This window comes from Eurypyga helias, unplaced genomic scaffold, assembly GCF_000690775.1.
Source record: "Eurypyga helias isolate BGI_N326 unplaced genomic scaffold, ASM69077v1 scaffold10560, whole genome shotgun sequence".
NCBI lineage: Eukaryota > Metazoa > Chordata > Aves > Eurypygiformes > Eurypygidae > Eurypyga > Eurypyga helias.
This window is the reverse complement of record NW_010225118.1, coordinates 65,605-78,178: the sequence shown is the minus strand read 5'-3', so window position 1 is coordinate 78,178 and position 12,574 is coordinate 65,605. Positions and strand designations below refer to the sequence as shown.

General features: G+C 39.9%; 1 protein-coding gene across 1 annotated transcript in view; it reads right to left on the bottom strand.

Annotated features, from left to right (window-relative positions):
* Positions 1 to 282: 282 nt before the first annotated feature.
* SLC9A4 (solute carrier family 9, subfamily A (NHE4, cation proton antiporter 4), member 4) overlaps positions 283 to 12,574 on the bottom strand; it is a gene marked incomplete at its 3' end in the record, with an annotated part of 26,908 nt that continues 14,616 nt past the window's right edge. The window contains exons 5-9 of the mRNA XM_010148204.1: positions 10,752 to 10,954; positions 9,510 to 9,596; positions 8,154 to 8,224; positions 5,717 to 5,878; positions 283 to 379 (exon numbers count right to left, since the gene is read on the bottom strand). Coding sequence (XP_010146506.1) covers positions 283 to 379; positions 5,717 to 5,878; positions 8,154 to 8,224; positions 9,510 to 9,596; positions 10,752 to 10,954 — 620 coding nt within the window. The remainder of the gene's footprint in view (positions 380 to 5,716; positions 5,879 to 8,153; positions 8,225 to 9,509; positions 9,597 to 10,751; positions 10,955 to 12,574) is intronic.

Sequence of the window (12,574 nt, the reverse complement as noted above, 5' to 3'; positions counted from 1 at the left end):
CTGTGCAGCGAGGGAAGCCTGACCTCTACAGCCCAGCCACAGCTTTTCCCGGCTTTTTGCGCTGCCGTCGGGGTGAACAACTGATGGAAAAAACCCCACTGCTTTCCTTTTCTCCACTCAGGAACGAGCCCAGAGCCGGGGTTTCTTTCCCTTCCTTGCCTTCCCCGTGCAGCACCCTAGGGCCTGTCCCGGTGCTACCACCCGCCGTGGCTGCGTGAGAAGGGGAGGGTGAGCAAGGCCTGCCTGTCCACAAGTGGCAGCAGTATCGGGGCACCTACGCACCCTTTGTCGCACTTGGTATAGGTTGTGCTCCAGGACATCTCTCATGGACTCCACCTCTGCCGGGGAGAGCCTATGGGCACGCCAACTTCTACCACTCCTGTAAATAAAAGAGAAGTTTAAATACGATATTAATGGGTTGGTTAAATATTATTCCTACAAAATGATGCTTCATCTATTTTTAGTGCTAAAACAGAAGGCTATGAAGAGCCTTTCAGTGACCAGTGGCACCACAAAATCATCCAAAGATGAATAAAATGTCAGATTTTTCTTTTGCCAGGGTTTTATCAATATACTAGGTAGCCAGAATGGGCCCCAAGCCCTCATACAGCTGGCAGCAGAAACGCTGCTTTTCTTCCTCAAGGCTTCAGACTTAGATTGGGCAACAACCAGCTGTATGTTCAGGAAGGCGCCATGAGTTTGGAATATATTGCTGCTGTCAGAATATATTCTTCAGCACGGTCAAGCATCATGGGCCTTGCAGTCCAACTGGTTTTATCTCCTTGGAGAAAGTTCAGTAAATTCGGAGGAACTAAAGCACATGCTAATCAAGGAGTCGCAGACACCTGCCCTGTGGTGAGGAGAACCTATAGGGTTGCATTGCTACTGAGCCTGTTTCTCCATTTAAAACGAAAGAATTACCTAAAAGATAGCCGTCTTCGTATTTTTAACAAGCAGTGACAAGAAGCCCACTGTCACCTGTAGCTGCCTGGCTTTTTCACTTGTGAAACAATGAAGGAGGGCTGCTGTGAAATGTTAACTGGCTTTGCTAAATCGGTCAATCTGTGTGAGAGTTAGTGTTTCTCTGAATTCCCAAGAAAAGAAAGGGAAATAGATAGTGATCATCCAGGATGAATCAGTCACTTTGTTGTTTCTGGGTTTTTTCCTTTCTCTGTTTTGCTTTCTCACCTCTTTTGGAAAAAAAAAAAAAACCAAACCAAAACAAAAAACAACACAACAAAACAAACCAAACCAAAACACAAAAAAAAATTCAAAAAAAAATCCAAAAAAACCCCACCCCACCGAAACCCAAAAACACAACCACAAAAGCCCTGACCAAAAGTAATTCCAAATCTTTGTTCTGAGCTAAGTGATGGCCTTAAAGTGTTGTCTGTAAATTGTGCAATTGAAGGATGGATTATAATCAATGTACAGTATTGCCAAAGCTTTGTGTGCACTTATTTTGTGCTCCCTCTAAAAGAAATTAAAACCTTTTAATGTCAAAGGAGGGTGGATTCAAGCTAAACTGGGATCATGCCATAAACATATGAAAAAGGTTAGAATTTACAATTACAGCTATTTTAACAAGATTACCACTTTTTTATGCTATAATCTAGCATGAACTTGAAAACTTGTAGGACCATCATGAGCTGCCTGGTTTCTAAATTTTACTGTCTCTGACCATTGAGTAGGCAGTGAGCACTGGTGGCCTGACCCATGTCCAAAGTCCCTGGAATATAAGAATTAATTCCCAACATATTTCAAGGTTTCTGAATGTGTTTTCATTCTGCACTGGACCAAAACTGAGGTCTGCCAAATTTTTCATGAAGTAAAAAGAAAGACAGAAATTGATAATAGGTTAATGTGTGGTGTTAGAGGTAGGGCTGAGGTAACCCAAGTTAAGGACCTCACTGAGGCATGAGAAACCCATGAGTCTACCACTCGGCTATTGGCAAGGCAGGGTGAAAGGAAAGGACTCCCTCTGGATTTGACCAGAAATCTTATCCTGTCCCTAATATAGCCTTCCCTAGATCAGATCATGTCTTTACTTTTCCAGTTGCATACTTGACCCTCTCCATATACTAGCAAAGAAGTGGCCAGTCCTAAGTCATTTAGAAGCTTATCATTTTACTCTCAAAGTGACTTAAATAGAATAAATAAAATTCCCTGAGTTTCAGCTGAGCGGGGATTGCAAGAGAACAAACAGCATGAAGATAGTCTGTATTGTTCTGGAGCCCAAATAAAAAATGTGTATTCTTTTCATGGGATTAGATATTAACCTACCCAACTGATAACAATGCACAGGTTGATAATAAGGAATGGATTGTTTTTACATTTTGCAATACAATACTTTAAAAAGAGAACATAAAAAATCAAACCAAACCAAACCAAACCAAGTTTGGTATGTTACCAAACCCATAAAGTAATCCTTATTAAAACTGTATCTTTGTTCTTATTGAAACTTCCAGCATGTTAGAACAAAGCACAGCACAGGAGATACAGTTGCAAAGAAAACACTTGAATGATAATATGCCATGAAATCAGACTGTCTCTCTGAATTAGTGTCTCTTTTTTTCTTCAGAGCTGAGGATAGTTGATACATGGAGGAGATAAAAATACCTTCCACGGACCTTGTAAAATTATTTTAATATATTATATCTAAAATATTGAACTTTGCGAACTCTCCACCAATCTTCACCAGTCCTGTGAAGGAAGTAACATTCATCAAGCACAGCTCTTGCACAACTGCACCACCACAAATGACAACATGGCACTTGATTCTGATCTGTACTCTACTGATGCATTCTAAAATTTCCTCCTACCAAAGTCAGTATCGCAGTAATAAGAAGCCACCTTTCAGTGAGCGCAAACCATCTCTCTCTAATGGGCATATTTCCCCCTCCAAATAGCCATCGAAACACAGTTTTGATAATATGTGCTAGGCTGTGCTTTTGCCTTTTAAATCTTCATTTCTAAGGCTTGCATTCTGTAAACCACCATAAAAAAATGCTCTGTTTTCATTCCAATGTGAATTCTTTGTTGCAGAGTCCATGGGCAAATTTCTTCAGTCTGTGCTGGAAATACTTATTGCATATTGGACACCCACTCCACCTGCAGGAATCCCACCAGCATGAATGCAATTTCTGAGAATAACGTTAATTCACGGTGCTGGAGATCTGCCTTGATTTTCATAGAGCATTCCCCCTTGTGTGCCTGAAGGCCGTGAGGCTGATCAGAAATACTGCAGAGAGACTTTCCTCCCTACTGTGGCACTGCAAATATTGCCTTACATGCCATACGTTGGAATTTGATTTCAAATCTCCACTCGTTCAAGGCCAGATTTTATATCTTTACTGGGGACAGGGACTTCAGGTACAAGCTATCTCAATGATAACAATAAAACAATTTAAAAATGCTTTCATTTAGAAACCTTTTAGTCTTAAGCAGTTTCACTTAATTGCTCAGGAGAATAGAGATATAAGAATCACTGCATTGGCTCAGACCAAAGATCCAATGAGCTCACTATCCTGTCTCCTCCAGTGCTCAACAGTGGCCACCTAGTGAAGAACAGAGCTGGGAATATATGTATTTTCTCAGAATACTCTCACAGCCTCCAAGGATCAGAATGTTTCTGAGCCACAGGGTGCACTTCGTTTTTTGAAGTTGACACTTTATTTTAAAAAAGGCTGTCTCAGTAGTAGAACCCATGCATCAGAGGTCAATACACAGTAAAGTTCAATTACAGATGAAGTAGAGCTGGCAAAAATTGTTTTAGAATATTTTTCAATTTAAATTCTCAGCTCAGGAAAGAATTTCTGAACTACACTGGAGCATTTTGTCTTATTTTGTCTTTCCTTCAGGAAAAGCAGAGGAATGTGGTTTGATCTACCAAGCTTGCACATTTTCTTTCGGCTCGGAACAGTTAAGGGAATACAGCAGACAGAAAGGAGTCTGACAAATGCACAACTTTTTTTAGTATCATCTGTCCAGCAAAGAATGACTTAGGAAGAAAAGGAGTAGGTCTTATGCTGCATGTTGACATCAGTTTCAAGAAAGCAGATGAATCTTGACATGATTAAGCCAAACAGTTTCAAGATAAATTGTAATTTAATGTCCAGTTGGTATTTGAACTTTCTGTTGTGGGCTGAGATGCATATTCAGGTAAGAAAATATGCAGCAGAGGCTGCTACAAAATGGAGAGGGCTTGAAGGATGCAGCAACAGAGAGCAGGCAGTAGCAGCAACAGTGGCCAGCAGGAACCCAGGAAAGAGTTTGTGGAGGGCAAGCACCATCATCAGTCCCCACGGCCTGGACAGTGCATTGCAAGGTGAGGATAAATACGTGCACAGCAGTTAAAATATGCAGGAGTGAAGATTTGTACAGACTTCTCTCCTAGAGGATAGTTCCCTCAGAGATGGCTCTGGAGATCCCACTATTTTTTTCCCCTGGTCTGTCTGATGCCATTACATTGCTTTTTCATAGAATCATGGAATCACAGAATGGTTTGGGTTGGAAGGGACCTTTAAAGCAATGAACAGGGACATCTTCAACTAGATCAGGTTGTTCAGAGTCTCCTCCAACCTGATCATGAATGTTTCCAGGGATGGGGCATCTACCACCTCTCCGGGCAACTTGTTCCAGTGCCTCACCACTCTCATTGTAAAAAATTTCTTCCTTATATCTAGTCTGCTCCTTTAGTTTAAAACCATTGCACCTTGTCCTGTCACTACAGGCCCTATTAAAAAGTCTGTCCCCATTTTTCTTACAAGCCCCTTTTAAGTACTGGAAGGTTCTATAAGGTCTCCCTGGAACCTTCTCCAGGATGAACACCCCCCAACTCTCTCAGCCTGTCCCCATAGCAGAGATGTTCCAGCCCTCTGAGCATCTTTGTAGCCCCCATTTGTACTCGCTCCAATCGGTCGATATCCTTCTGATGTTGAGGGTTCCACAGCTGGATGCAGCACTCCAGGTGGGGTCTCACAAGAGCAAAGCAGAGGGGGAGAATCCCCTCCCTCAACCTGCTGGCCACACTTCTCCTGATACAGCCCAGGATACGGTTGGCTTTCTGGGCTGCCAGCGCACACTGCCGGCTCATGTCCAGCTTTTCATCCACCAGTACCCCCAAGTCCTTCTCCTCAGGGCTGCTCTAAATGTTTAATTGGATAAATTTGATTATAGAAGTACCAGAATATGGCAAGACAGTCTGAGGGACAGAAGTAGCAAAATTTGAAAATTCTACAAGGAAATCTGCTTTCAGCAAAAAATTGTGGCTGGGATAATGGAGTCGAGACCTGTGGGCCAAGCTCTCCTGCAGGTTTCTCAGCACCTAGCAGTGATGATCAAAATCCACTGGCTACCTAAGTGATGAGTATGGCTACCTTGAACCACCGCTGTGATTTAAAGCAGAGTGGCTTCTGCATCTGACTAATGATTCCTCTTCAGAACTGCCTATCATTGAAGAAAAACAGGGAAAAAGTCCCTGCTACTAATTTTCACTCTGTGAACAAAGAGCCAAAGTGCAAATAAGATGAGCAGCAAATGGCCAGCACAAAACAGCCACTGCTCTTTTCGTGACTGTTTGGTTTTGGTTGGTTTTTTTGTTTTTTTTTTTTTTTTAATTTCTATTGAAGTCTTAAAATCCCTTGGGCATTTCCTCATTTCTGTCCCCTTGCTTCCTGTCCCTAATCTGCAAAGGGTGAGGAGGTTCAGTACTCACTGTAAAGAATCTGTGGATGATTTTGAAATTTTCATGCCACTCTCAGCCATCTCAATGGCCAGTTTTATCTCCATCTTCTTGTACAATGACACAATGCTGGATTTGGGCTGGTGTTCCCGAATTAAGATTTTCTTCAAATACTTATTGTCAAACTTCTTGAATCTGCAAAAGAGATATGCAAATCAAAGTGTTAAAAAAAAAAGGAAAATGTGGTTTTATTGTTGTGGTACAAGTTGATCTTGATTCAAATGCACACATATATAATTCAGTGGTGGAAACTGAATCCAAATTGGAGGCACCTGTGGCCTCCTGAAGGCCTAGTGAGCAGAGACCTTTAGGGGGACATTTGGCATGGTCTACTGGTCCACAGGGATTGCAGAGCCTACCAGACAAAAGAAAGGAACAAGCTGCAATCAGAGCAAAAAAGAGGGCTGGGTGTGTGTTTGCACATAACACTGCCACGTTTGTCAGAAAAGAATATGGCCAGTCTCCATGCTTTTGTACAAATATTGGGTTCTGGTAGGGCAGAACAGCAGCAGCTGCTCTTACAGTAATCCTAGCCTATTCAACCAGCCACCAATGAGGCTCTAAATGGCCCAGCAGTTACAGTAGTTTGGGCCCATTATGTTGCTGGTAATTTTGAATCCTGACAATTAGAGCGGAGAAAATATATTTCTTTGTATTCTGAATAGTAGAGAAATTGAATGGAGCACAGAGCACTACGTGCTCGCATGCTGCAGATCGTAAAATATCACTAATGTGCGGCACAATTTGAATGTGAATGTGTGTGTGCTCTTTGGAACAGGTATGTGCTTTCAGGCAGATGTTTAGCAGAACAACAGCAGATATTCTTGGAAGTTTCTTTCAAAGAAACAGCTTACCACAGCAAGGTAATATGCTCCACAACACTAGGAAAAGCACCATGGAATCTGTACATTTGTTCTTGACAAAGGCTAGTTTTTATACATTAATAGCAGAGATAGGTGCACAACTGTTTCTGCTGGGATTAGAGCTCTTTATGTTTTTCTGTGTAACAGAAAGCCTCCTGGAGTGTCATCACTTAGGTAATTAATTCTGATATACATATGCTAAATATCTTTAAAGCTGTGTAGGAAAGTCTTAGAGAATACTTTATAATACAACCTTCTTAAATTAAATGTTTTGACATACAGTGTGTTGTTTGAATCTGCCCCTGAAATGAAACACTACATTTATGTCTAGTTTGGACAAAATTCTCTTTTCTTAGCTGTTGTGTAGATGTGAGATAACAGGAAATAACATTTTCTCACTGATATGTGCAAATGCAGCTATTTCAATGGAATTACTGCTCTAACAGGGATTTGTTCAGCTTATTGACTACACAGACGGTGGTGTGGTCCCCATGGATTTCCTAAAGCTGTCTCTGTACTGTGAGAGCCAAGAGGACACTTTAGCTTCTGGGTCCAGGTATGTGCCCTACATACACCATTATTCCCTGCTGGGACAAGAACTGGGTACAAACAAGCTGCCTTCTTCCCACTCTTGATTCCTGATTTCCATAGGGTGAAACCCAGTCAAACAAGGAGTTGCTACATATCTCAGCAGACCCCCAGCTGGATTGCTGGGGTCCAATGCTGAAAAGTGAGGCAGATGACTCCAGCACAGAAGTCTGGGCGATAGCCTAAGGGATAACTTTTAGCCTACAGCATCATAATGCAATGTTTGAAGATTAGTCTCTCCCAACACCACCTTTCACTTGCTGAGGTGGTGGGCCACAGAGCTCTTTTAGGAAAAGGAAAAGGGAAGAGCACCTCAGAATGGTAGGTCCATCTCTTCTGGGCAGTGCCTGAAAGAGTCACAAAGCTTCACAAAACCCCCTCATCCTGCTCACAGAAGACACAACACAGTTCCTGCATATCTATGTGAAGACTAGCTTGAAAGTATCTGTTTATGCTACTGGATATTTCAATTCAACTATTCCCTTTAATACTCTTATTTTAGATATTACTGAATACCTTGTACTCACCAAGAAGGGATCATATTTGCTGTGGAGGCTTGCAGCAAAAATCAGTGAAGCACTGACACCTTACGTAGCTTCCGTTCCAAATCCAGAGCTAAAGGATCACTGCCACGGATCTAAGATTTATGCCAAAGCTATGTGCGCAGGCTGATGCCTGAAGCATGAGTTCATGTGCTATGTTTTCCTTTCAGAAGGCTTTTTCTCTACTTGTTTGTGCAGAAGCAATTTAACAGGCAATATACGAGCACTGCACTCCCAAGAGATAACCGTTACTCAGGAGTTCACTTTTTAAAAAGAGATATTGCACACGTCCCCAGTATTTTCATGCTATTTTAGCTTTATGGGACACAAGATTGATTTTCTATTCTATTTACTTATTGTATTTTACATGATAGATAGGTTATTTTATTACAGTAGGCTGCAATAAGAGATGCTTACTTATCTCTCAGCTGATAATGACTCCAATGTCCACATATGTCTTCAATACCAGCCTTCAAGTGATCCATCAACTAGAGAAACAAGCATGGAAAACATTTAAGTGGCCATTATGAGAAAATAATGTCACCACAAATATGCAATTTTTGACAGCATTTTGAGGTTTTTTAATTGGGGGTTGTGAGTTAATTATGAAAATGTTTACACTTCTCTAATAATCAAGGCAAATATCCCACTGTGATATCTCCGACGCTTGGCTGCAGGGGCAATATTTTGATGGCAACAAATCTGTCAATCTGCTATCATTTCACCATCACCCAGCAGTAGCAGGCCCAAGTAAAGGACTATGTCCAATGGAAGATGATACCGATCACCCAAACTACCTGGTTCTCTTTGCCTACTGAGACCAAAAACTAAATTCTTGATTCTGCGAACCGAGTTTCCTTCCTGCAAGTGCGCCCTCCCTGAGGAGGGCGCAGGACTTGGTACCCCATACCTTAACCTTTACCTTGAGTGACAAGTCCTCTGAGGATTTTGCAAATTGTTGTGAGACTGGTAAGTTCATCACTGCCTACTACCAGAATTTGCAGTCACCTTTTGTATGTTTCCAGCATTATAGTAACAGACAGAAAAATGGCCAGTTCTTACTTACATATTGTTGTAAGTGGTGCTTTTAAATAGAAATTCCTTTCAAAGTTAAGTGTACAGGTTGAAACAGTAAGAATTAAATGCACTTCTAATTCAAATCTATTGAGATGCTCTAATTTTATTAATGTCTCTACATGTGCTTAATTTTAAGTCACAGTGTTTCTGCTCATTTCAAATCTATTCCCTATTGTGAAAATAAAAGCATGTGTCTATATTTTGTATAATGTTAAGTCTGAGCAGCTTTCTTTTATTTTATACAGTAGCGATTTCAAAGCTAAAGCAAATGTTTGAGAGGGGAAAAGAATAACTTCAGACTGAATTTGCAGACCAATGGTTGAACCTGTTTCAGTTCAATAAAACTTGATTAAATACTTTTAAGGTGCCAGTGTGTCTAGAGCCAGTCAAAAGATGGCAACAAGATATCTGACAATTCTAGCTAGGAAGGATGACAAGTTCATTTTGTAAACGCTACCTTTATGTTTCTGTCCTGTCATGGTCACAAGTATCAAGATGTAAGGGCCCTGCTACACCATGACAGTTATGGTACAATAGTATAATATGATAGTGGATTTCCTCCAAATGTTGTTAAAAACATTCAGCGTCCAAATCCACCAAAGCCAGTGCTGCCTAATTATCCCTCTGTCCAGCTCTTTTGGAATACCCTTTCTCTTATTCTTTTTAGGATATCAGCTACTGACAGAAAAAACTTACTCGCACATGAATTTCTTCATTGATGGACTCCTTTTTGTTTGACTTTTTAACATCCAGATATCTGACCAATGGTCCAATTGTGATTCCCTGCATTTGGAACAATGTGTTGCAATGTTAGTTATGTTTTAGAAAAAGCAGAAAGAAAGCAAAGGGATTTAATTTTAATCAATTAGGAAAGCTGTGTCTTGGACACAAGAATGATCTGTTACTTATATGCAGAGCTACAGAAGAAGATTAAAACTCAAAACTTTTTAAAAAATTATGCACCAGGTCTTCTTTTAAGCAAGACTGTATTTATCAACATGTTTCAACTCTAAGGTAAACTGATCCATTGCCAGACGTCTTCAAAACAGCACTCACTTGAAAGAAAAAATTGTCTTTATGAGGTTCTTATAATCTTGAAAACTCTTATTTCAACATTTTCAGAATTAAATTTTTTTTTTTTTTTTTTCACTTAGAAACCCTTTTCAGGTGTTCCCAGTTCTTTACTGCACTGCCACAGAGTAGCATCTAAATATAGAAACAAACTGTTTTCTTCTGCGACATTCTGATGGAATCCAAGTCCCTCACCACAAGTACATAGTGTCCCATTGGCACCCTACAGTATCTGAGATATCTGTATGGGAAAATACGGAACATGGGGAGCAAGACCACCAGAAGATCCAATTCCTTCTGATATAGTAATGCATGCTGAGTGGAATAACCCAAACATGTGAGGTAGCACGAGACACCTATTCTTCAAAATCTGGATTATCCACTTTATTTTTCTTTCGTATTTTTTACAAAGGATTTAAAAATGTTCTTATTTTGTCTCCAAGATGAATGAAGATAAAAGTAAAAAATTCAAAATCCTTCATAAAACACATACTGTTTTCTCTTCAGTTTGAAACGCACCACTAGCAAAGAATGATTCTCTGCTGCAGTGGAAAGTTAAAATGCTTCTCAATTTGGAAGCAGTGCGAAGCACATGTGGACTGAACAGAAGAGATTTTGGACACAAAGTGCCCTTTTTTCCCTGGGCAATATTTTAGAAGACACAGCTTTTCAATACAAATTTTCTGAAAAAAAGTTATTCAATAATATTTAAAAGCCCTGAAAGGATAATTACACAGTGCAGTGCTAAATCTGGCCCTGAAATATGATAGCTTGTCCTACTTTAAGAGTGAATTCAATGCGGTCTTCACTATGAAGCTTTCAGTCACCTCTGTTACATGAAAGCAATCCATTAAGAAATACACTTACTTGGATGAACACAGTGAAATATATAACTACAAGAGTAGCAGTAATGAACAATTTTTTTCTTGGGAAGAGTTTCACTGGAAGCAAGAATGAAAGAGAGAAGCTGCTAGCTCCTCGAAGGCCACTGTAGGAAATAATGAGTTGGTCTTTGAAGGTGAAGGGATATGTTCGGAACTTGTTACTGATGTAGAAGAGAGCAAATACACCTAGGAAGGGGAAAAAAAACCACAAACATTATTAAGCAAGCAGAAAAGGAAAATATTTGAAGCAAAAGAACATCTTGGCTCAGGCAGCTCTTGAAAGAGGTTTCTTATTGATTTTGGATTCTTGTAGATTCTCTTTGTCAAACTGCTGAATTTGTTTTGTGTGAAATAGAAAAAAAAAAGATTGCTATCTATTTCAGGGTTTAAATTCATCTGTGTGGTTTAAAAGTGAGATTAGGGGATAAGATTTACTTTCTATATTTATGTTGCACAGTTCTTCTCTGAAGTGTTCTGGAGACAAGACAAACCACTACATGAGAGATTTTCCTGTGCCTTCCCTTGCATTGTTTCTTCCTTTCTGCACAGTATCTGCCCAAAGTGTTTGAACAATTTTTTACCAACAAGTCCTGTGGACAGGTTCACTGAAAGACAAAGAGTAATAGCATTTTAATTTTTAATCTTCTGGTTTATTATGTCTCTATTTCTCAAATTTCATTTTGCTTTTAATAAAAAATGGAATTAATCAGACAGCCTGTGGCTGTGTAAGGACTGCAGCTTTTCTTTATAGAGTACATTTAGTGATTTGCTTGATTTAATCTTCATCTTCCATAAGAAACACGTATCCCATGTTTTGTGTGGAAACTGTTACATTACTGAAGTAAAAGCTGCTAAATGCTGATAATTACTGGGGTTATTTTTACACAGCTGTCACAGATAAACCCAGTAGATTATTATAGGTAAGGCCAGTAGCCCTATCTCGTTACATAGGCTGCTGGATTCCACTCTCTATAAGATCTGTTTTGTGTACCTATAACTGTGCTAGATATCAGCTACTCAGACTAAAACTACATATATGAGGTATCACCGTCAGGCCAATTCTCTTGACTTTATTCAAGCTTCAGAAAAAAATGATGCAACCATTTTAGCAAGCAAATTTAGTGGAAAATATTTCAGCCTTCCTCTGGAAAGCTCTAGCACTCCCCTTGGTGTTTAAGATAAGGATGGACATGTGGCAGCAAAACAGCTTTTGTATCAGGAGAGCACTTCTTATGTCTTGATTGGAAGGATATTCCAATACTGACTCCAAAAATAAGCCTTTAAAACTTAGCAGCCGTGCTTGGTGCAGGATTAGCAAGGAAATATTTAATTACTTTTGTTTTGCTGTCAACCCACAAGAATCACATCACCTCTACTGTTGAATATTTGTGTCATCCCTATATAATAGAGCTGTTCAGATTCATGTACTTGAATCTTCACAGACTTCTCCTTTTCTCTTTTTCTTAGAAATCGAAGGTCTTGAAATGTGTATGGGCTTTGAAGGTCAAGCCAACATCTTTCTCCTGCTCTGATATTCTTTTTTACTGTGGGATAAGCCACCTGAGAGGTTTAAGAAATAGCACCTTAATTTCAGATGTTTGATGCCAACATTTAGCTGGTCCCAAACATTAGACTCAGAGTACTGTGGCCTGGAAAGGATTTTTGGGGTCATCTAGTCCAAGTCTTTACTCAAAGCAGAGCTAATCAGATCCTGTTGTTCAAAGCTCCAGTGAAGTCTTGAATACCTTTAAGAATGGAGAGCTGTACCACTGTTACAATATGGGATCACCTTCAAGTTAAGAAATG